At 42.3% G+C, this 25,939-nt stretch overlaps 1 protein-coding gene across 3 annotated transcripts in view; it reads left to right on the plus strand.

Annotated features, from left to right (window-relative positions):
* LOC126108709 (26S proteasome non-ATPase regulatory subunit 10-like) overlaps positions 1 to 20,355 on the plus strand; it is a 55,548-nt gene extending 35,193 nt beyond the window's left edge. Inside the window, exon 3 of one of the 3 annotated variants that reach the window (XR_007523597.1) lies at positions 19,661 to 20,355. Coding sequence is in view for 1 of the 3 variants with exons in the window: in XM_049914028.1 (XP_049769985.1) it covers positions 15,909 to 16,395 (487 nt within the window). In the remaining 2 variants the exon portion in view is untranslated. Of the gene's footprint in view, positions 1 to 15,908; positions 16,478 to 17,088; positions 19,040 to 19,660 lie in introns of those variants that run through there. The other 2 variants (XR_007523596.1, XM_049914028.1) reach the window with 2 other exon arrangements.
* The last annotated feature ends 5,584 nt before the right edge of the window (positions 20,356 to 25,939 follow it).

Genomic DNA, 25,939 nt, shown 5'->3' on the forward strand with positions numbered 1-25,939 from the left:
GCGGGAGGCCGGGTGGACGTAGCGCCGAATTGCTCAACACGTGGGGCGTGAGGTCTCCACAGTACATCGATGTTGTCGCCAGTGGTCGGCGGAAGGTGCACGTGCCCGTCGACCTGGGACCGGACCGCAGCGACGCACGGATGCACGCCAAGACCGTAGGATCCTACGCAGTGCCGTAGGGGACCGCACCGCCACTTCCCAGCAAATTAGGGACACTGTTGCTCCTGGGGTATCGGCGAGGACCATTCGCAACCGTCTCCACGAAGCTGGGCTACGGTCCCGCACACCGTTAGGCCGTCTTCCGCTCACTCCCCAACATCGTGCAGCCCGCCTCCAGTGGTGTCGCGACAGGCGTGAATGGAGGGAGGGACGAATGGAGACGTGTCGTCTTCAGCGATGAGAGTCGCTTCTGCCTTGGTGCCAATGATGGTCGTATGCGTGTTTGGCGCCGTGCAGGTGAGCGCCACAATCAGGACTGCATATGACCGAGGCACACAGGGCCAACACCCGTCATCCTGGTGTGGGGAGCGATCTCCTACACTGGCCGTACACCACTGGTGATCGTCGAGGGGACACTGAATAGTGCACGGTACATCCAAACCGTCATCGAACCCATCGTTCTACCATTCCTAGACCGGCAACAGGACAATGCACGTCCGCATGTATCCCGTGCCACCCAACGTGCTCTAGAAGGTGTAAGTCAACTACCCTGGCCAGCAAGATCTCCGGATCTGTCCCCCATTGAGCATGTTTGGGACTGGATGAAGCATCGTCTCACGTGGTCTGCACGTCCAGCACGAACGCTGGTCCAACTGAGGCGCCAGGTGGAAATGGCATGGCAAGCCGTTCCACAGGACTACATCCAGCATCTCTACGATCGTCTCCATGGGAGAATAGCAGCCTGCATTGCTGCGAAAGGTGGATATACACTGTATTAGTGCCGACATTGTGCATACTCTGTTGCCTGTGTCTATGTGCCTGTGGTTCTGTCAGTGTGATCATGTGATGTATCTGACCCCAGGAATGTGTCAATAAAGTTTCCCCTTCCTGGGACAATGAATTCACGGTGTTCTTATTTCAATTTCCAGGAGTATATTTTAACAATATTTCTTTTATTGTCAGTAGTGTTTATAAAAGTGTTTTTGACAGTGTTTAACAGGCCTCCATATGGGCGCCTTTAGTTGCAGAAGCACATCAAGACGGTACTCGATTTCTTGCCATGTTCGCTGTAGCATCAATGGTGGCAATGGCAGTCCAGTGAAGTGATATCTGGCGAACGCGGTGCCCAAGGAATTGACCCATCCCTCCCAATCCATCTGTCTGGAAATATTTCGTTGAGGAACCAACGAACATGCAGTCCCCAATGTGGTGGAAAATGATAGTTGGTTGTAAGTCAAACAATTGCGGTGCTACATGTTCCGTCAGAAGGTCGAACTAAACATCTGCAGTAATTGTTCACTCGTTGAAGAAAAATGGACCGATTATTCGGTTGCACATGATTCCACACCACACATTCCCTGTTGGACTATACCGGTGAAGCTCCCTAGTCACATGGGGGTGTTCAGATCCCCAGATTCTCACACTGTGCGTGTTTAATGTCCAAGAAACATGAAAAGTTGCCTCGTTACTGAAACAAACTCACTTGAGGAATGTTTCATCCTCCGAAATGCGTTCCAACATGTTGAGTGCAAACTCTGTCTGTTTTGGCTTGTCATTTGGCTCATGTGTCTGCAACAGTTGCACTTTGTAACCGTACAACCGTAAGATCCTGTGGAGGACCTTATGCATAACTTGACGTGGTAGTTGCAACTTTCTGGCAACATTAGGTGAACGAGTGAAGACGTTTAAAACGCGGTCGATGTTTTCGTCGCAGGTTCTTGGTCGCCCGCTCCTCCCTTTATCCAACACTGTCCCTGTCTCCATAAATTTTTTGTGCCATGCACGGATTAAATGGCGCGATGGTGGATCTCTTCCATACTTCGTTCTGAAGTTTCGTTAAGTCTGAACATCCGAGTTTGTCTCAATAAACACATTGTGCCTTCTGTTGAGGAGTTGCCATTTTATAGAGGTTCAGTTCCTTCCATCAACACAGTATCTGAAACACAAAACTTTAGTATATATAAAAACTTCAGTAAACACTGATTACGTTAACAGAAATTTTGTTAAAATATTTTAACAACTGCCGTTGTAATAAAATTTTGAAGTTGTAAAGTGTCTTTATGGACACCCTGTATTTGATCACAAAACACATTTTTTCTGACAACGTTATTATATTTTTCATATCAATCCATTTAGCAACATTGATCTTGAACCATGGATTGTACGTCGTCTTCACTCCAGCGATTCTGTTTTGAGTTCACGTAACACATGCATGTTGATCGAACCTATCACTAACATAGCATTACGTGACTGATTCTGAGCAAGCCTTCTACAAAATTAGTCGCCAGAACATCTACATCTACATCCATACTCCGCAAGCCACCTGACGTTGCGTGGCGGAGGGTACCTTGAGTACCTCTATCAGTTCTTCCTTCTATTCCAGTCTCGTATTGTTCGTGGAAAGCAAGATTGTCGGTATGCTTCTGTGTGGGTTCTAATCTCTCTGATTTTGTCCTCATGGTCTCTTCGTGAGATATGTGTAGGAGGGGGCAATATACTGCCTGACTCCTCGGTGAAGGTATGTTCTCGAAACTTTAACAAAAGCCCGTACCGAGCTACTGAGCGTCTCTTCTGCAGAGTCTTCCTCTGTAGTTTATCTATCATCTCCGTAATGCTTTCGCGATTACTAAATGATCCTGTAACGAAGCGCGCTGCTTTCCGTTGGATCTTCTCTATCTCTTCTATCGACCCTATCTGGTACGGATCCCACACTGCTGAGCGGTATTCGTGCAGTGGACGAACAAGTGTACTGTAACCTACCTCCTTTGTTTTCGGATTGCACTTCCTTAGGATTCTTCCAATGAATCTGTCTGGCATCTGCTTTATCAACGATCAACTTTATATGTTCATTCCATTTTAAATCACTCCTAATGCGTACTCCAAGATAATTTATGGAATTAACTGCTTCCAGTTGCTGACCTGCTACTTTGTAGCTAAATGATAAGGGACCTTTCTTTCTATGTATTCGCAGCACATTACACTTGTCTACATTGATATTCAATTGCCATTCCCTGCACCATGCGTCAATTCGCTGCAGATCGCCTTGCATTTCAGTACAATTTTCCATTATTACAACCTCTCGATATACCACAGCATCATCTGCAAAAAGCCTCAGTGAACTTCCGATGTCATCCACAAGGTCATTTATGTATATTGTGAATAGCAACGGTCCTATGACACTCCCCTGTGGCACACCTGAAATCACTCTTACTTCGGAAGACTTCTCTCCATTGAGAACGACATCCTGCGTTCCGTTATCTAGGAACTCTTCAATCCAATCACACAGTTGGTCAGATAGTCCATATGCTCTGTTCATTAAACGACTGTGGGGAACTGTAACGAACGCCTTGCGGAAGTCAAGAAACACGGCGTCTACCTGTGAACCCGTGTCTATGGCCCTCTGAGTCTTGTGGACGAATAGCGCGAGCTGGGTTTAACACGACCGTCTTTTTCGAAACCCGTGCTGATTCCTAAAGAGTAGATTTCTAGTCTCCAGAAAAGTCATTATACTCGAACATACTCGAACATAAGCATTTTTTCATATTTACGCAAGTAACGAATGTTTTAATACTATCAAATAGCCTCCAAACTGCAGCCAGTACTTTAAAAACCTCAAAGTAACATAAAGATTAATTCAGCATAGAATTAATGCGTGGACTGTCAATACGTTTTAGCCTCCTGGACGAGAACATTTATTTGGTTCTCCGAGAGTAAATAAAAATTATTTGATTCATTTTTTAGACTGGTTTTATCCCGTACCCACTCACTGTTTCTAACAGCTCACGCACCATTCTAATCTCATTTATCTTTCACGGGAAATTCTGGCGGATGCTGTCTTTGAACAGTTGTGCAACTGATATCAGGGCAGGTGTGTTCTATTGAGGCCTCTGCTTTCTGCCAGCAAGAGCAGGTCTAAATGGAATTTCTGACCGTTTGGCGTTCGCAGAGAGTGGGAGGGGCCTCGGAAGGTGGAAAGTATTCAGCCTTTACCGCTAATGACACAGAAGATGGGCATGTGTAGGCCATTTTACGGCAGTTACTGGCGGCGCCAATGGTCTACTGGTAGCTTCTTTAGGGCTCGAAACTCGCCTCTGCTTAAATTATTAATAATCAACGTTGGCGGCCGAAGACTTCCCTCATAAGAAGTCACCCTCACTCTGCCAACGGCCTTCTCAAAGAGGGCAGTGGAGTGGACAGAGGTTCACGGCACTTTCTTGTGCTTGGGATGGGAAACTGCCCCTAAAGGCGAAAGACTCAGCAATGATCAAGGGCTTGAGGATGCAGAAGGCAATGGAAACCACTGGATTAAAGACAGACAATGTGTATCCACAGGATAGGTGGCCTGTAATTGAAAAAACTGTCGTTACGATCTCTTGGCAAAAGATTTCGGAATAGTCCCCCATTCGAATCTCTGGGAGGGGACTATCAAGGGCGAGGTGACCATGAGAAAAAGATTGAATAACCAGTGAAACGATGATGTTCTGCAAGTTGGGGTCTGGAATGTCAGAAGCTTGAAAGTGATGGGGAAGCTAGAAAATCGGAAAAGCAAACGCCCAGTCTAGATACAGTAGGGGTCAGTGCACTGACATGGAAAGAAGAAAAGGATTTCTGGTGAGATGAGTATAGGATAACAGCGGCAGAAAATGGTATAACCGCTGTAGGATTCGTTATGAACAGGAAGGTAGGGCTGAGAGTGTGTTACAGTGAACAGTTCAGTGATAGGGTTGTTCTCATCAGAATGGACAGAAAACCAACACTAATTCCATCAGAATTTCTAAAATTATTGGGGGAAGTGGCAACCATAGTTCAGGTACACACACTGAAATCGCTAGCTGAAGATGAATAGTAGAGGAAGTATATGAACATGCTGAAAGGGTAATACAGTACGTAAAGGAAGATGCAAATCTGATAGTCATGGGGACTGGATGCAGTTGTAGAGGAAGAAGTAGAAGAAAAGTTCGCAGAAGAGTATGGGCTTGGGACAAGGAGAAAGACTAATTGAGTTCTGTAATAAATTTCAGCTAGTAACAACGAATACTCAATTCAAGAATCACAAGAGGAGGGAGTATACGTGGAAAAGGCCGTGTGATACGGGAAGTTTAGATTACATCATGATCAGACAGAGATCCCGAAATGAGATACTGGGTTGTAAGGTGTACCCAGGAGCAGATATAGATTCAAACCACAATGTAGAAGTGATGAAGAGTATGCTGAAGTTTATGGAATTAGTCACGAAGAACCAATATACAATGAAGTGGGATAGGGAAGTACTAAGGGATGGCAAGATACGCTTGAAATTCTCTAAGGCTATAGATACGGCAATAAGGAGTAGCTCAAATGGCAGTACAGTTGAAGAGGAGTGTATATCTCTAAAAACGGCAACCACAGAAATTGGAAAGAAAAACATAGGTACAAAGAAGATAACTGTGAAGAAACCATGGGTAACAGAAGAAATACTTTAGCTGACTGATGAAAGGAGGAAACACAAAAATATTCAGGGAAACTCAGGAATACAGAAATAGAAGCCGCTGAGGAATGAAATAATTAGGAAGTGCAGAGAAGCTAAGACAAAATAAGTGCACAAAAAATGTGAAGACAACGAAAAACAAATGATTGTCAGAAGGACTGACTCAGTATATAGGAAAGTCAAAACAACCTTCGGTGAAATGAAAAGCAAGGGTGTTAACATTAAGAGTGGGAAGGGAATTCCACTGCTAAAGGCATAGGAGAGAGCAGTTAGGTGGAAAAAGTAGACTGAAGGCCTCTACGTTGGGGAAGATTGGACTGATGTGATAGAAGAAGAAACAGGAGTAGATTTAGAAGGGATAGGGGATCCAGTATTACAATCAGAATTTAAGAGAGATTTGAAAGACTTAGGGTCAGATAAGGCAGGAGCTATAGATAACATTCCATCATAATTTCTAAACTCATTGGGGGAAGTGGCATCAAAAAAATGGTTCAGATGGCTCTGAGCACTATGGGACTTAACATCTGAGGTCATCAGTCCCCTAGAACTTAGAACTACTTAAACCTAAAGACCTAAGGACATCACACACATCCATGCCCGAGGCAGGATTCGAACCTGCGACTGTAGCGGTCACGCGGTTCCAGACTGAAGCACCTAGAACCGCACGACCACACCGGCCGGCGAAGTGGCATCAAAACGACTATTCACGTTGGTGTGTAGAATGTGGCGACGTAACATCTGACTTTCGGAAAAACTTCCACACAATTCTGAAGACTGTAAGAGCTGACAAGTGCGAGAATTTTCGCACAATCAGTTTAATTACCCATCCATTCAAGCTGCTGACAATAATACACAGAAGAATTCAAGCTGCTGACAATAATACACAGAAGAATATAAAAGAAAATTGAGGATGTGTTAGATGAAGATAAGTTTGGCTTCAGGAAAGGTAAAGGCACCAGAGAGGCAATTGTGATGTTGCGGTTGATAATGGAAGTAAGACTAAAGAAAAATCAAGACACGTTCGTAGGATTTGTCGACCTGGAAAAAGCGTTCAGAAATGTAAAGTGGTACAAGATGTTCCAATTTTTTGTAAAATTAGGGGTACGCTATAGGAAGAGACGGGTAATATACATTATGTACAACAGCCAAGTGGAAATAATAAGAGTGGACGACTAAGAACTAAGTGCTCGGATTAAGTAGGCCGTAGGGTGTAAGACTGGGATGTAGTCTTTCGCCCCTACTGTTCAATCTCTACACTGAAGAAGCAATGATGGAAGTAATGAAAGGTTCAGGAGTGGAATTAAAAGGTGAAAGGATATCAATGATACGATTTGCTGATGACATTGCTATCCTGATCGAAAGTGAAGAAGAATTACATGATCTGCAGAATGGAATGAACAGTCTAATGAGCACAGGTAATGGACTGAGACTATATCGAAGAAATTAATGAGAAGTAGCAGAAATTAGAACAACGAGAAATGTAACATCAGGGTTGATTGTCGCAATGTAGATGGAGTTAAGGAATTCTGCTACGAAGGCACCAAAATAACCAATGACGGGCAGAGCAAGGAGGACATAAAAAGGAGACTAGCACTGGCAAAAAGGGCATTCCTGGCCAAGAGAAGTCTACTAGCATCAAATATCGGCTTTAATTTGAGGAAGAAATTTCTGAGAATGTACGTTTGGAGCACCGCATTGTATGGTAGTGAAACATGGACTGTGGGAAAACTGGAAAAAAGAATCGAAGCATTTGAGATGTGGTGCTACAGACTAACGCAAAAAATTAAGTAGACTGATAAGGTAAGGAATGAGGAGGTTCTGGGCAGAGTCGGAGAGGAGAGGAATATGTGGGCGAGTGCTACTCTAAGATGAAGAGATCGATACAGGAGAGAAATTGGAGGCGGGCCGCGTCAAACTAGTCAGAAGACTGATGACTCGAAAAAAGAATCTTGTAGCGAATGAGCTAGTGTTGCCCGAAAGATGGGACTGTGGTGATGCTTCCCTGGCTCGACATTTAACTAAATGCGCCTCAGACACGTTGCGTGCCTCGGACAGATAGGAGCACTTGCTGGAGTCTTTTACTGAGAACGTTGACGCCAGCGGTGTTGTGGATCGTTCCATGTAGACTCTAAACAAGGCTAATTCATCTGTATTTACGTGTGCGTCTTTTGGGATGCTGATGGAGAATCAGTAAATCTCTTATCAGTAATGAGCGATGAGAACTTGGTCGATGTTGTTAAAATAATGGGCAGTGGTATTTGCTCATAGCAATGTACTATGGAATTTCTGCATTGTTGTTGTTGTTGTTGTGGTCCTCAGTCTGGTTTGATGCAGCTCTCCATGCTACCCTATCCTGTGCAAGCTTCTTCATCTCCCAGTACTTACTGCAACCCACATCCTTCTGAATCTGCTTAGTGTATTCATCTCTTGGTGTCCCTCTACGATTTTTACCCTCCACGCTGCCCTCCAATGATAAATTTGTGATTCCTTGATGCCTCAGAACATGTCCTACTAACCGGTCCCTTCTTTTTGTCAAGTTGTGCCACAAATTCTTCTTCTTCCCAATTCTATTCAATACTTCATCATTAGTTATGGGATCTACCCATCTAATCGTCAACATTCTTCTGTAGCACCACATTTTGAAATACTTTCAGAAACGACTTCCTGACACTTAAATCTATACTCTGTGTTAACAAATTTCTCTTATTCAGAAACGCTTTCCTTGCCATTGCCAGTCCACATTTTATATCTTCTCTACTTCGACAATCATCAGTTATTTTGCTCCCCAAATAGCAAAACTCCTTTACTACTTTAAGTGCCTCATTTCCTAATCTAATTCCCTCAGCATCACCCGACTTAATTCGTCTACATTCCATTATCCTCGTTTTGCTTTTGTTGATGTTCATCTTATATCCTCCTTTCAAGACAGTGTCCATTCCGTTCAACTGCTCTTCCAAGTCCTTTGCTGTCTGTGACAGAATTACAATGTCATCGGCGAACCTCAAAGTTTTTATTTCTTCTCCATGGATTTTAATAGCTACTCCGAATTTTTCTTTCGTTTCCTTTACTGCTTGCTCAATAAACAGATTGAATAACATCGGGGAGAGGCTACAACCCTGTCTCACTCCCTTCCCAACCACTGCTTCCCTTTCATGTCCGTCAACTCTTATAACTGCCATCTGGTTTCTGTACAAATTGTAAATAGCCTTTCGCTCCCTGTATTTTACCCCTGCCATCTTTAGAATTTGAAAGAGAGTATTCCAGTCAACATTGTCAAAAGCTTTCTCTAAGTCTGCAAATGCTAGAAACGTAGGTTTGCCTTTCCTTGAACTTTCTTCTAAGATAAGTCGTAAGGTCAGTATTGCCTCGTGATCCAATATTTCTACGGAATCCAAACTGATCTTCCCTGACGTCGGCTTCTACTAGTTTTTCCATTCGTCTGTAAAGAATTCGCGTTAGTATTTTGCAGCTGTGACTTATTAAACTGATAGTTCGGTAATTTTCACATCTGTCAACACCTGCTTTGGAATTATTATATTCTTCTTGAAGTCTGAGGGTATTTCGCCTGTCTCATACATCTTGCTCACCAGATGGTAGAATTTTGTCAGGACTGGCTCTCCCAAGGCCGTCAGTAGTTCTAATGGAATTTTGTCTACTCCTGGGGCCTTGTTTCGACTCAGGTCTTTCGGTGCTCTGTCAAACTCTTCACGCAGTATCGTATCTCCCATTTCATCTTCATCTACATCCTCTTCCATTTCCATAATATTGTCCTCAAGTACATCGCCCTCGTATAGACCCTCTATATACTCCTTCCACCTTTCTGCTTTCCCTCCATTGCTTAGGACTGGGTTTCCATCTGAGCTCTTGATATTCATACATGTGGTTCTCTTTTCTCCAAAGGTCTCTTTAATTTTCCTGTAGGCAGTATTTATCTTACCCTTAGTGAGATAAGCCTCTACATCCTTGCATTTGTCCTCTAGCCATCCCTGCTTAGCCATTTTGCACTTCCTGTCGATCTCATTTTCTAGACGTCTGCATTAGGTGACTCATAACCTTGTAGACAGTTGGGCTGAGTCGTCAAGATTTATTGACAGATGGGAACATCTATGAACATCTTTATCGTATAATGGCAGATGTTCTCGTTATGTGGAGGACTTGGTCGGTTGGTATGTAGAACCTGTTTATTTTTACTGCACTGTGCTCACACTCATTTGGGTGGATATGCTTCGGCTTTTTTATGAGTTCAATAGCGACGTCACACAATTTTTTTTCATGTGAATTAGGGCCATAGTTCAATGCATTGCTCATATTACGTCACTCCTACACACACTGGAAGGAAATCGCTCACCTTGCTGAGGTGATGGACTAACGTCATTTTGCAGAATATGCTGTAATGTCATTAAATTATGTAAACCAACTATATACTGCCTTGTCCTACATTAATATTTATTACCAGTTTGCAGCATACTCGCTGAGAGTACTGAAAAAATGAGAGTACTGCGATGTATACATGGCTGATACCAGCTGCATCTTGAGACTTATGAACCACAATGTTTAACACGTCATTTCCTGTTACGAGTGCTGAAATTAGTATACATGATGTTTCTATTATTAGTAGAAGAGCGATAGATATTGGAGAACTAAAACTCATGGTCTTTTTTGCAGAATATGCCATGACACCACTTTTTGTGCAGTAGGACAATGGCTTCATTTTGAATCATACACACACTAGTAATGTACTCTTTGTATGTAACAAGAATTTATTTGTTTTGCAGTTAACGTCTCTAGAAGGGAGTATTTGTTGTTAAATAATGTACTAAGGGAATTGTTTATGATATAGATGGAAATCAGTAAATTAGCAGTACAAGATCACAGACACTTTGTGCATCTGGAACAACACAAATATATTAACAACCTAACAATTATTCTGCAAAGAACAGTCTTCAAATGGAGTGCAGCAGTGCATGATTGATAGAGCATTTAGATATTTTTGGGGACAGGTTCCATTGTGATTGGCTGAGAAAATTATGCCATGATGTTGAGAATAGTGGGACGCAACTTGTGTAAATGGAATAACCATAAATTCTTTTACAGCCAATAACCACATCTTAAATCTCTCACTACAGCCGACAGACCTAAAATAACGAAACTAGAGTAACTGTTATAACAATAAAATTATTTATAACAAATACCCACACACTAATCCTGTCACTGCCGACTAAGGACCTCAATTTACGAAACGTAGGTAACTGGAATATTAATATAAATATTTATAACAAATGCTCACAACCTGATCGTTGTTCCATTACAGCCTTCAGTCCTTGAATGAAAGCACGCACCCAGAATGGATTCTTAATATTGAAAGGAAAGAGAGGATGGGAAACACGATTCCTATTGGTCTACAAGTTTCCTGCATTTATAAGCCCTCCTATTTGTCTAGAGAGAAATGGGGTTAGTGGAGGGAGAGGTGGAAGGGAAGTGGGCAAGGGTTCCCTGGGGGAAAGGGAATGGGGGCGATCTTGCTCACTTACCTCAGATGTAAGCTGATGACACCTTGTAAGTCGTTACCAGATGCTGGAATGACCACCCCCCTTCTTATTATACCAGTTCCTGGAATTCAACGTCACTTATCTAAAGCCTGTGCTGCATATCTACCGACAATATACTTCTACTTTTCACCAAACAAGAAATATGCAAGATGATCAAATCATCTTCAGAAATGGAGAATCAGGAATTGATTAAATGTCTTTCAAATTTTTTGAACATTTATTGGCTATGATTGGGAGAGACTCCACAAATGTGTACAATGAACTTTAAGGAGGATCATTATTTCCTATCGAGGGTCTAGTAGCATTCATCTCAAAGAACTATGAATGTCACTGCAAGGCTATAGATTGATGTTACTTAATGCTGCCTACAAATTTTAGCATTCCTGGTCAAAAGCAGACAAAAGCCACTACTAAATAAGGATCTAGGCTAGTACCAATAAAGTTTAAATGAAGTTATGATCATGCTAGACCCGTTGACAGAATATACAGGTACATATTGTACCAGACCCAAAGATCAGAATGAGCCATATTGTTTGTGTGCTTTGACAACATGTATGACTAACTTAACTTCAAAGAGATGACTAACATGATGTTTAACAGTAGAAAAGATAAGACCTCCACAGTCAACATTACAGAATAACTTAAGACATTATTGTTGTTAAAAAGGCCATTCGATAAGGATGGCTGTGGCCTGCAACGTTACATGCAGCTGACATGGAACCTGTCTCGAATTAATAGAATATTTTTCAACATGAAGACGACGTGTCAGGAGGATGCACATAAAATCAGTTTGCTGATCAACAAGAAGGGAGATATGCAGGAAAACAAACAAATTTTGACAATATGTGTCCAACTAACAGGACTGAAAAGTGATTATAAAAATCCCCAAGTCATGGAATTAGGCATGCCTATTAATAACCTAAATAGTTGCTGTTTTCATTTGTTTGGGAGACATCATTTTAGTTAACTGTGAGCATAAATGTATGGCAATCCTTGCAACGATAATGGGCTATGAAACAAGAAATTCTACTAAATTGAAAATGGTAATCTTCATGAACACATATGCTATCGATATAATAAATAATTAGCAGGATTCTTCCGCTGCCTGACACATTTGCTAACAGAACACAGGCAGTATTATACCACTTAGTATGACATGGCAATATCTTCAAGATTGTCTTTATTATCACAATGTAACAGCAAATGGGAGTACTGCTGGGAATCACTGACGTTGGACTTGAAGCAATGGTTCTGACATCATAGAAGAGGAACCCCCTCAGTTCTACATCCAAATGTCTTTTTATGGCACTGGAGTATCCTAGCAAAGTCATCCCAATCAACATCGGCGAGATGACACACCAACCAGAATATATTCGATAATACTACATGGATACCAGTTATTAACAAGAAATACTACAGAAATATCCCACGCTGCCCTCCCAAATCAAAGCCAGCTGATAGGATGTAATTAATGATGTGATCGATATCAGAGAGGTAATGTAAATGACTTCCTCAGGTCCATGTCTGCACCACATGCAATGACGTTAGTAGACAGAAGGATGCATGGAATTGGATGATGATAAAAGATCGCTTGAGATAACATCAAACTGATGCATATTCTTCATCCACATTTGACTGATCTCCTGACACTGAATCACAATTTTAATGAAAAGGAATATTGAAGACTCTCAGACTTCAGGAGTAAAGAACTCCTCTAATTTTCTGTTAAATTGACGGATTAAAAAGAAAGGTTTAAGATAAGTGCTCATGCTGAACAGGAAATCACGCCTTAGTGATGGCATGACAAAAATTTTGAACTGGCGTCACAGGTTTATTACATTGCATGTTGGCCATAACTGAGAGGTCAGCACTGAAATTCCCTTTTATGTCTTCTTCATTGATTCAGTCAGGACTGACTCATTCATTTCTTTACAGTGCATTTCACTTACATTATTGTTTGTGTATGGCACATACAGATCCTTCTGAAGATAATACAATAATATTTCCAGATTACCTTCTTTTTGCAGCCAGCTATCATCAGATGAAACATTTTTCTTCAGAAAATTAGAGAGGAAAAAAATTTCTAAACGAAAATATTATTTCCAGAATCATAAAGTTATAAAACTTGAAGAGTAATAATTTTTTTTGTTTAGATAGTGTCCATAACATTGTAACTAAATCATTAGCTTTATCCATCTCCTGTAATCTCTTCTTCAGAATTTGTACATACAGTACTCCAAATATGACAAAGCAACCAGTAATTGTAGAAACTGATTGCTGGCAACCCTGTGGCAGTTTGGACTGATTTATTGCTGTTACTGAAGTTAATAAGTGTGCAGTTTTTGAACAGAATTGTAGAGAAAGTGGTGAGATAAAGTGAGTGGTAAACTTTCTGGAACAGCACCTTGTAGGCCGTGAGACTGCCTCCACATTCATACATGCAGTTATTTGTTGCCCAGTTCATAACTCATTCGTTCTATTCACTGACACTAATGAGAGGAACGCCCCTCACCAAACTGTTTCATAGGCTGTTTTCTTGCCACAGCTCATCAGAGTGTAGTGGGAAGCTAACCTCATTTCACACCTCAGGCACATCCCCATAGGCAGGCGTTAACTGCCAGTCCAAGTAACCACACATCCAAAGCAGAACCACCTGCCACTGTAGATGACGTAGATGGCTGCTACCACAATGGATGTAAAGTACATAATTCCCCTTCTTTTAACTGCCAATTACCCAGTTGCACTGAAATTCCCTCATGAATCTTCCAGCATACAGAATGTAGACTTCCACTAACACAGCCTTCCAGAATATGTAATGAACTGGAGCAAGTGGGTTCTTGCATTGGAAGTGAAAATGAGATGACTAGTTGCCAATTGAAATGCTGGTTCAACGACATGTACTGTAATGATGGGAGCACATGGTAGAGAGTTTCTAATTCACCAGGTTGGGATTGTCATTACAACAGGGCAGGTGATAGGCACAGATATAGATGTTTGTACATGAACCACTTTGGTCGCTCCATACTGAAGTTGCTGATTCGACAGTTCATGGTTTGATTCAAATTAGCTCTGAGCACTATGCGACTTAACTTCTGAGGTCATCAGTCCATGGTTTGATCCACACTTGTAGGATCAGTACATGACCTTGACCTCTGTCATAGCTCTGTGTATCTTAAAAGGAAGTATTACCAGTGTTAGTATTCCATATCACTCTGCGCGTGTGTGTGATCTGGGATATCCTCCAGATGTATGCAGGATTCGCCTGGTCATGCCTAGGAAATCACTGTGGTGGTCAAAACTGCTTCCAGGTCATTGCCACTTTATACTCCTGTAAAATTCACGTAGTGTATCTCGCCATTAGATGGGAAATATATGAATCATTTCATATAATTGTTAGAACACTAAGATCTGCTTGTTTGTACAAACTCATTTCCAGTTGAAAACAGCTAGATCAACATCTGCATGTGCATATGGTATTTAAAGAAAAAGATACTGGGTGCATGGTTGATTTACACTGGATTTTTCAGCTGTAACATTTCCTTCGACAGAATGAGAAATGAATTTATTTTTAGTTACCTTTGATTTATAAATAATTTGTTGTATTTTACTTGTCTCCACATGTAACACATATTTTTTGGAAACAGAATGTAGGTATGGTTTGTTGTGTTTATTTTAATGAGGTTCTCACATACCAATGACACAGTGTTGTTTCTCAGTACTTACATCAATAATGTGAGGCATACAGTGTGTTCAAGAAGCCAAGGCTGGTTTACAGGAAGAGATGTCTGATGGTAATGTACACAAGTGCATGAAATATTAATTTACTATCCAAGCCTACAGATTTTGCTGCTGCATTCAGACACATGGAAGGCACAAGAATCTAGTTAAGAAGTGTGCAAATGACTGAACACGGTTGAGTATGTGAGCCTGTATGTAAGTGTGCATGTCTGCTTTTAGTTGATGGCTGATTATGTGTGGACATGTATTAATTTGCATGCACCATCACACACTGTGTGTGTGTGTGTGTGTGTGTGTGTGTGTGTGTGTGTGTGTGTCAGAGAGAGAGAGAGAGGGGGGGGGGGGAGAGAGAAAGAGAGGGAGAGAGAGGGAAGGAGAGAGAGGAGGTGGGGAGAATGGATTTAGTGTTATTTTTGTATCTGAAATATTTCGAGTGACAAATATTGTGGAAAACCAGTAATTTTTTCTATTTGGCGACAGTGTGTCAGAAAATTTACGAATAACTGAACTGAAATTCCCTGCTACCATGTCAAGATGTTTCTTTGAAATACCTAACAATGTGATTAGTTTCATGTTTTCCCATTTCGTCAGAAGGTAAGTTGTGGTCAGAGGGATAATGGTAGCTATATTAATTATATGTTTCAGAGGTCAAGGATTGGATAACAATAGCATCTGCCAGTCAAAGGAACTCACTGTCTGGAATGAACTGTGACAAAACATCACAAGTCAATTAGTTGTGAAATGGACTGTAGGAATTTATAATGGAAAGTGAGTGATGACCTTAATTGGGGGATACTGTTATAAAACCATTCCTTACACACTGCCTTTTGGACTACTATGTATGATGGGAGGGAGATTTCTAATTGGTCAGTGGGCAGGTGCATGATCAGAATGCTCACAGTTTCCCATCTGTGATACCTTCTTTAATCTGGTATGTGTGTATGTGTGTGTGAGGGATGTGTGTTAAAATACAGGGATCTCAATATTTTGTGCAGGAGCCTTTCTAGCAAGGAGAGAGTCAGGAGGCTGTCGCAAGCAGTAACAGAGGGAGCTGTGGAAGATGTGCGGGTGTTGCTGGCGGCAGATCCACAAATGGGGGAGAGCGACAAACACAGAGAGATGGCCCTGCGCAGGGCAGCAGGCAAGGGACATGTGGAGATGGTGAGATGCCTGCTTGAAAGTGGGGTGGATGTGCACGCCAGGTCCAGTAAGCACACCACACCTATGCACAGGGCTGCATTTAATGACCACGCAGCTGTGGTGCGGCTACTGGCATCATACGCTGCAGACCCCAATGCCATGAGTGAAAGTGGGAGGACGCCACTGCACTGCACTGCACAAAAGGGCTGCACTGAGGCAGCTGTTGCACTGCTTGAGGTGGGAGCTCACAGGTCTGCCAGAGATCATGAGGGGTACACCCCCTTTGACATAGCCAGGGAGTGCAACAATGAGCAGATCATACACATTCTATCAAGAAGGTAACACTATTATGAGGATATGTGGAGTAAAACAAAGCTCAACTACATGACTTTGTTACCTTTTAAATAAAAAGCAATTACTTGTATTTTTATTCGTTCGTATCTGTCATTGTGTAACACGTACGACTTCTTCAGTTACACTTTTATTGGTACGACAATAACAGATATAAAGTAACATATGTAACGTCTCTTTTGAGGAAACAGTCTCAAAAACATTTTTGAATAACCTTTAAAAACTCAGTGATTGAAAATACTCCTATAATTATCAAAAAACGTCGGGTCATTACCTGAAACTTTAATTTATTCTGCTGTATAGAATGCTCAAGCAAGTTAATGCAGGGATGTGACCCCTTCGACAACTGCTGATACTTTGACATTGCGAAATATTGGTGGTTGTAAGGCATTATCCAGTTGCAAGCCTGTAAGATATTTTAACCAGTCCTCTACATTATTTGATTACTCAAAAGTATTTGGCAGGAGCTTGTATGGTGCTACATTATACTAGTGTAAAACTGCAGCATTACAAAATTTCTGCCATGTCAGCTGTATGGTTAGAATGCTTATTTAGAACTGATTGATCTCAGAATGAATTTACTTCTGTGTCTTCTGTACAGATGGTGCAGTGTGACATTGTTAGCGCTGTAGCCAATATTCATACTTTCCACATTTCTCACTATCTTCAATGCATTTTCTCCAGCCTGGTGTCATCTCGACAGAGTGCCTGTAAGGACCACCACACAACCCACTGCACAGCAACTCTGTTCAGCATGTGCCGCTGCCAACTGCGCTCTCATTGTCTCAGAGGCCAGCCTTCTTAACTATGGCTCAAACAAACTGTACAGCTCATGGAGTAATGTTAAGAATGTATGCATACAGTTGGATCACAAAACTAAATACGTCACACAAGATGTGAATGCTACACCATTCGAAAAGAATAGAAACCAGTGGTCCAAATAATATTTTACGAAATTACTATGGAGACAGACACAACATCATAGTTTTGCTTAATTATTTAAGAAAGCACAACGACCAACAGCCTTAATTTCCAAAGAGGATTTTGCAACTGACTGCCAAGTAGTAACAACAGCCTACCTCATGAGTCGTGACATAACAGCAATGTAGCAGCAGCCTGTTAAGAACTCAGAAACTTGAGCTGCAGAATTCAGAGATAGTCAGGGGGACTTATATGGGATGGGTTTAGTGTAAAACAGTTGAAGAAATGACCAGTAACAGCAATACACTCATAAGTTAAATCTCCGTCCTTGTAATATTGTTGTATATGCTCTTCTTCATCAGACTGCTGCTGGCCAAACAATTGTTGTAGCACTTGAGGCAAGAGAGAGACCTTCAACTATGAATACAACAAGAGAACAACACAATTCACACAAAATGGGACACAGATGAGGTAACGAAAATCACAAAAGTACATGACATAAAGTGCTTTACTTTGGCCCATAAAGCAAGTCAGTAAATTTAATTGACAGTGTAAGTCTAACACATGTGTTTCTGTTACCTTAATTAATGGAAATTAATATATGTTTATTGATGGGAATTGTACAGTTTCTCTGGTTTTCACTAAATGACACAGAATTTTTGTGTATGTTAAGATATTCTGTAATGATGAAAGCATTCACAACTGCTGAAAATCAGCCTCTCATATTACAGTATCTCTATAAATCTATACCACTAATGTTCTTCATGTTGTAAGTCAAGAGCTACAATTTCAAAAACTAATGAGAAGTTTTCATTTAAAAGACATTTCAGTTATATTGTGTGGATGACTCAGATTTTTATGAGCAATGTACCACAGATAGGTTACTAGAACAACATTGGCTGCTTCATGACCTCAGCTGTTTCACATCCTAAGGCCCTAACAAACAAAACAAAACAAAACCAAATAAACTAAGCAGATATATATTGCGCAATATATATTCGATATAATCATTGAATCAGTGTTTCAAACAGAAAGACATCATTCATGCCAGATAGCATAGATTTCAAGTACATTGATTATGTGAAATCCAAGTCTCAATTTTATTACACGTTACTTAAAATATATCATTTAGTGCAGTCAGATGGATACAGTATTTTTCATTTTCATAGCAATGTTTATTGATGAAGGTATGATTTCATGGGATGTTAAATGTAATTTGTTACTGAATTAAGCTTTTATTGGTAGGGAGAGTCATTGACAAAGTAAAAGCAACTTCAGGTATAGCCCATTGAGTTGTTTTGATGTGCTGTTATATTTTATGTTAATAAACTAGCAGAGAATAACGGTAATTTCAGAGTTTTTATAGATGACACAGTTGTCCATAATGAAGTGTTATCAGATGAAAACTGTATAAATACTATGATCTTAATAAGATTCAAAATTGGTGCAGAGATTGGCACTTGCTTTAAATATTCAGAAATATAGTGCTGTGCACTTTACAGAACATTAAAACTTAGTGTCCTATGATTCCTACGTTAATGAGTCACACATGGAATGAGTCAACTTTTACAAACACCTGTGTGTAACAGTTTTTAGGGATGTGAAAGGGATTGTTGACATAGGCTCTGACAGGATACTAAGAAAGTATTTACAACACACCTATTTTGTGTATTATTTTAATATTGCTCTTTGTTACACCCATGGCAGATAGAACTATGAGAAAATTTCAGATGTATAGAAAGAAGGGTGGCTCAAATGAGCACAGGTTTGTTTGATTCACAAGAGAGCATCACAGACATCCTGAGAAATCTGGACTGGCTGGCGCCTGAAGACAGAAACCAACTGTCCTGTAAAAGCACACTTAAAAGCATTGGATACTATTACTAGAGAAATCTAGGAATAGACTGCAAACCTCTATGTATCGAACTGTGAAGATAATAGTAGCATGTACAGAGGCAATACCTCTTATGTGATACTGCGGAAAGAACCCTCAGCCATTTACTTGAGTGGTTTACAGAATATTGATACAAAAAATAGGAAATGCAAAGTGTACACCATATGAACATTGATTACTTCGTTTCACAACTGGGTCAGCGAAAAATATTGTTTGCATTGCATCGATATGTGGCATAATAGCCTTCTCTTTTATTCTCAAGGTCCCTGTGCAGGTAAACAAAGAAGGCAACAAAAGCATTGGAAATGTTACCTGCAATACCTGTTTTCTATAACTATGCAACAGAGTTTTGTGGACAGCTTGACCATTTGAGCTCGCTGATGGTGTCAGTAGCACTCTCATCTACAGGGTGATAATGATGAGTCCCATACTTCTTTACAGAGACCCTCGCCGCCTTACTAGGCAAGGTCCTGGTGGAGGTGGTTTGCCATTGCCTTCCTCCGACCGTAATGGGGATGAATGATGATGATGAAGACGACACAACAACACCCAGTCATCTCGAGGCAGGAAAAATCCCTGACCCCGCCGGGAATCGAACCAGGGACCCTGTGCTCGGGTAGCGAGAATGCTACCGCCTTACCGTAAAGCTCAGTGACTGTTTGACATTGCAGTGATGTAAGTATTGAAAAGATTGGGACAGTGCACTAGCATAGGTTGCAGTGGCCTGGTGTATGTGAATTGCTGAACAGATGTGCTGCACTTTCAAATAATCCTATGAACTAGTGTATGTCCCAGGTCATGAGGATGCTGAAGAACTAGGTAAGGGAAAACCTGACACCGACTTGCTTCCAAGGAGGGGTTTTGAATTGCACAGGGTGTGGTGAAATCTACAAGGAGCCTATCACAGAAGACTGGATCAAGTGTAATATTTGCTAGCATTAAGGATGCACATGTCATGAAGGACATAGTGAAATTTCTTGTGATTTATGTTAGTGAGTACGCTTTAACAACATGTCATGTAATCTTATATGACACAGCTAAAAGTGTGTATGAACAGAATGTTTACTTTGTTGACATTTAAGGTTTGTGCTAAAAGTTTCACATCTGTAACTGAAATATGTTGTTCCTAAATAACACACCAGTAATTTGGTACAGGAAAAAATTTATTTTAACCTTTTCGACTCCTAAATATGAGCGGTTAAATACTAAGTGTGTACATTTCCCTTACTTGCTTTTGATTTATAATGTAAGTCATTTGGGTACTTCTGTGCACAGCCCATATAGAGGTACAATGTAATTGAGGTCTTTCAATTCTGTGAGTGGTCAGTGCAATGGAACAGTATGCTGAGGTGCCTGGATTCGATTCCCAGATAGGTCGGAGATTTCCTATGCCCAGGGACTGGATGTTGTGTTGTCTTCATCATAATTATCTGATCCCCATCGACGTGCAAGTCTACGAAGTGGTGTCAACTAGAAAGACTTGCACCAGGCGGCCCTTCTACCTGTGAGGAAGCCCTAGCCACTCCACGTTTTATTCTGGAGAAGAGGAGTGGGTGGTCGAATACCATGAGCCCTTTCACGTATATAATGGAATTCGGCGCAATTTTCTAGTACTAAATTCTGATATATTGGAAACAGGAGGCATGAGGTATAAGGCAAAACTGGTCTACATCCATCACCTTAAATGTAATGATTGACTGGAGTAAGGAGGGAGATGGGAGAGGAAATTCGTGACAAGTGTATGTCAGGAATAACGTTATTTTGACACCGTTTTTACATATGATTTTAATACCGTGCACTGATTGGTTGAGGTTTTAAATTTACCACTAAAACAATAGGATATTCCCCTTCCCCTTCTCACCTCCCCCCCCCCCCACCAGGGGTTCACGGCACTCTTGTGAGTTCATGGATGACGCTATTGTGGCCCTTCCTTTCTTCCTGGGCTGCATGCCCTTCCCTATGCCCCTCCCTGTCCTCATTCCTTCCCCTCTGCCCCCTCCTCCTCCTTTCTTGGTGTCCTTGTTTATGTCGGCCCAGCTATCCTCCTTGTTCTGCTGTCCCTTTTGATTTTGTTCCTCTTCTTCTTGTTTCATCCTTCTTTTTCGGCGTTTTGGTCTCCTTAGGGTTTGACCTGCCCTTCTAAATTTTGACTCCATAGCGTAAACCAACTGGAGAACAGCACCTTATGTAGTATTTTGGGTATGTGGCCTGACTGTCTCTTCCATCTTTTACTCAATTCTGTTGTCCTTCTCGTGCTATATAACCGGCACAGTAGCCAGTTTATGTGGTGTGGTTGTTATTTACTCCTTTGGTAGACCCCCTGACAACACAGTGATCATGCTTCTAATACCTGAGCTGCTACCTTCCTATGTATGCCTAGGAGTGGTTGCTTGTCATTCTGGAACATCAGGCCGGATGCTGTGCTTATGAAACATATTAAGCTCCAGAAAGCTGGCTATTCATCTATGGCTATCTCTTTAATGTTGGTTCTTATGACCCTGTCGCCTTCACTCCCTGGCCACTCTCTGGGAGAAGGGTTGTGCTCACTGGTTTGGCGTGAGACCAGGACTAGTGGGCACACTTTTACCACCGACAAACCATTAGTTTTCGTAGAAACTATCAAAGAAAAGTTTGGCAAAGTGGATTCTGCCTAAGACATAGTTTGGTTCAATATTGATCAAAACTTTTTGTGCCAACCACTCTGTGGCCCTTCTGCCTGAGACAATCTTGACAACCTCCCGGTGTAAATTACTGCTCACCAGTCTTTGAATATGGTTCAGGGTGTCATTTTTCTTATGCACCTCATCCTTGAACTGATGAGGAACTCTGGCCCACTCTGGAACAGCCAGGCGTTCAGTTTGTTTGGTGTGTTCAAAAAGACTGTAGGCACAATCACATCAATACCAGTGCATGTAATCTGGCATTTGAAGTGTACATCCTACTAGAGGATGTATAGGTTATGGTTTACAGTGTGAAATGAAGCCATACATCCTGCCACCCATGAGGTGTTTTCGCTGTCCGCATTTTGGGCTCAAACCATCCCACTGTGTAAAGGACCCCTTTTGCAATGTGGATGCACACTCCATAAGGTGTGTTCCTGTGTTCCGCCATCCTTGTGCATTATCTGTCATGACTATTACCCTCCATGTTCGCAGGATTGTCCAGTTCATAAGAAGGAAAATAAGATGCGTGAGCACAAGTCCATTGATTGTTTATCCTAACTGATGGCCATCAGAAATATGACCATCTTCACCCTGTGTCTATGGCATCTATCTAATTTGGTCTCTGTTAATTCCTTTCCCCTTCCTACCTCCTTTTCGCCACAGTACCGCCCTTTCTCCTTTTCTCTTCCCCTGTGGTTGCCTTTCCATACCCTTTGGGAGCTGCCCCCATACCTTCTTAATCCATGGTCCATTTTAGTGTCGCTTATGGCACTTTCTCAGCCATTGATCTTTTGCTCACTTCCATTCTCCTGTCAGTAATTCACTCCACATGATAACCTATGTACTAGCGACCACTCTCTTAATTCTTTCGTTTTCTTCTCACCCCCTGATGGCTAGATTACACCAGAGTAATTTCCATCGCCCTGACTGGTTTCTATATACGTCCCAGGACGTGTTTACCCTCTCTTCATCAAGTAGTATCGTATTATCGATGAAGTTGTCTGTGATGTATCTGGTAAGATTATTAGCGCCACCATTTTCGCCAGTCCCCCACTAGACAGGCCAATTTCGCCGCCAGCCAGTTCCATGATGGAACACAGACATTGCCATCTTCATCTGTGATCGCCATCGAGCCTTTCAGCACCTTGAGTAGCACCCGTCCCTTGCCATTCTTATTACTATCAAATGCCTTCATGTCGAAACCTGTTACTTAATCAAACAGAGCAGTCAGGTGTTTTGGGCATGCTTTGTCTTCTTCCTAGGTTCTTCTCTCTCTTTGGCACATGTGTAGACCATGCTCCACACCCTCCAAGGTTGCAAATGGCTGTCTTCCATGATGGGTCTTGACCTCCTAGGTGGCCTTTGTATGGATCCAACAGTTCTCATGGAACAACTTGTATCTCATTTTGCGATGGTTTTAGCATCATCCTCCCATCCAGCCATCTTTGTGCTCCAGAAACAGTGGGTCGATGCTTCCCACTTGTGATTTATCCCTTGTCAGGCAAAATCCTACACTGAGCCTTATACTGAATGGGGGTCCTTTTTGCTGTCTCCTCTTTCTACAATACAGCCGCTGGCCCCAATTCCATCCACAACCAAGTGCTTCAAAACGTCAGTCCTCCACAACAACAATATCTCCTCTGGGTGTCTAACGAAAGACCAATAGGGACCTGTCACACCTCAGTCATTATTGGCCGATCAATCTGATCAATGTCCCTGTAAGTTAAACAGATTGTGGCTCATAAGCTCTGTTGGTTCCTCACATCTCTGGGCGTTTCGTCTCCTTATCAGTGTGGCGTTTGGAAGGGACAGTCTCCAGTTGCCTGTCTGCTTTCGTTGGAAACCACAGGGGAGACCTTTTGTAAGCTGCCACCATCTTGTCACAGTTTTCTCCAATCTTCCCAAGGCCTGCGACACAGCTGGGCACCATCACAACTTTGTTACACTCCATGAGTGGGGACTTCAGGCTCCCTTCCAATTTTTATTCACCAGTTCGTGTTTCACCCTTCATTCCAAGTTCGGGTTGGCACAGTTCTCAGCTCTCTGCAGAACCAGCAGTACAGTTTTCCACAGGGTTCTATATTAAATGTCCTTTTTCTCATAGCTATTAATGGGCTTCTGGACTTTGTCACACAATTTACCCTGCTCTGTATATGGATGATTTCTGTAACTGGGCTAGTTCCTACTCGGTGGCATCTGGTGATCGACAGCTTCAAGGTGTTGTCCAATACACTTCCACATGGTTTTCAATACTTCCCCCTCCCGCTTAAATCGTTGGTAGTGCATTTCAGTCACTATACTATGGCCCATCCCAATCCAGAGCTCTATGTTGATGCCCAGTGCCTATCTGTTGTTCCCAGTTCCATTTTATAGATCTTCTGTTTGACAACAAGCTTACTTTGGTTGCCACATATTCATCTTCTGAAGATTAGCTGTTTCCTTAATCTCCATGTCCTTAGATTCCTTGCCCACACCTCTTGCGTGCAGATTGCTCTACTCTTCTCTACCTTTATTAGGCCTTAGCTCTCTCCTATGTGGACTATGGTTGTCAAGTTTATGACTCAGCTGCCCTTTCCTCTTTGACGTGGTCTACCGTCATTATATCCATTTGGCCACAAATGCCTTGTACATTAGAACTGTCGATAGTCTTCTGGTTGATGCTGGACTGCTCCTCCTTTCGGTTTGGCAGTTCTACCTCCTGGTTTCCTATGACACCACTTTCTATTCCTTCCCTGCTCAACCCTCCTACTCTTTCTTTTCACAGCTTCGAGTTTTTGCCTGCCTGCTGCCCGCCCTGTGATGGGTTTACCATTTGGGCTCTGCTTTGCTTCTCTTCACTGCAATTGCTACTTCTCTCTTTGACCTGTTCCTCACGTTCTTTTCCAAGCACCCTACCCCCTTGATTAGTTCCTCAGTCCAGGATTCGAGTGGATCTCTCCTAGAATCCAAAGGAATTCGTAACTCTCATGGTGCACTGTTGTTTGCTCTGTCTGCTTTCGTGGAAGATTTGGGATACTATTGTTTTTTATACCAATGGCTCTAGTCTTCTGAATATGTGGGATATGCCTTCACATCTTCTGTTGAAGTGGAACACTGTCTCTTGTCTGCCCTGTATGGGGTGTTTAAAGTGGAACTCATGGCCATTTACCAGGCACTTTGCCTTATCAGACAGTCCTCCTTCACCTGATTTTGTTATACACTCCTGGAAATTGAAATAAGAACACCGTGAATTCATTGTCCCAGGAAGGGGAAACTTTATTGACACATTCCTGGGGTCAGATACATCACATGATCACACTGACAGAACCACAGGCACATAGACACAGGCAACAGAGCATGCACAATGTCGGCACTAGTACAGTGTATATCCACCTTTCGCAGCAATGCAGGCTGCTATTCTCCCATGGAGACGATCGTAGAGATGCTGGATGTAGTCCTGTGGAACGGCTTGCCATGCCATTTCCACCTGGCGCCTCAGCTGGACCAGCGTTCGTGCTGGACGTGCAGACCGCGTGAGACGACGCTTCATCCAGTCCCAAACATGCTCAATGGGGGACAGATCCGGAGATCTTGCTGGCCAGGGTAGTTGACTTACACCTTCTAGAGCACGTTGGGTGGCACGGGATACATGCGGACGTGCGTTGTCCTGTTGGAACAGCAAGTTCCCTTGCCGGTCTAGGAATGGTAGAACGATGGGTTCGATGACGGTTTGGATGTACCGTGCACTATTCAGTGTCCCCTCGACGATCACCAGTGGTGTACGGCCAGTGTAGGAGATCGCTCCCCACACCATGATGCCGGGTGTTGGCCCTGTGTGCCTCAGTCGTATGCAGTCCTGATTGTGGCGCTCACCTGCACGGCGCCAAACACGCATACGACCATCATTGGCACCAAGGCAGAAGCGACTCTCATCGCTGAAGACGACACGTCTCCATTCGTCCCTCCATTCACGCCTGTCGCGACACCACTGGAGGCGGGCTGCATGATGTTGGGGCGTGAGCAGAAGACGGCCTAACGGTGTGCGGGACCGTAGCCCAGCTTCATGGAAAAGGTTGCG

Source organism: Schistocerca cancellata, chromosome 11, assembly GCF_023864275.1.
Source record: "Schistocerca cancellata isolate TAMUIC-IGC-003103 chromosome 11, iqSchCanc2.1, whole genome shotgun sequence".
Taxonomy (NCBI): domain Eukaryota; kingdom Metazoa; phylum Arthropoda; class Insecta; order Orthoptera; family Acrididae; genus Schistocerca; species Schistocerca cancellata.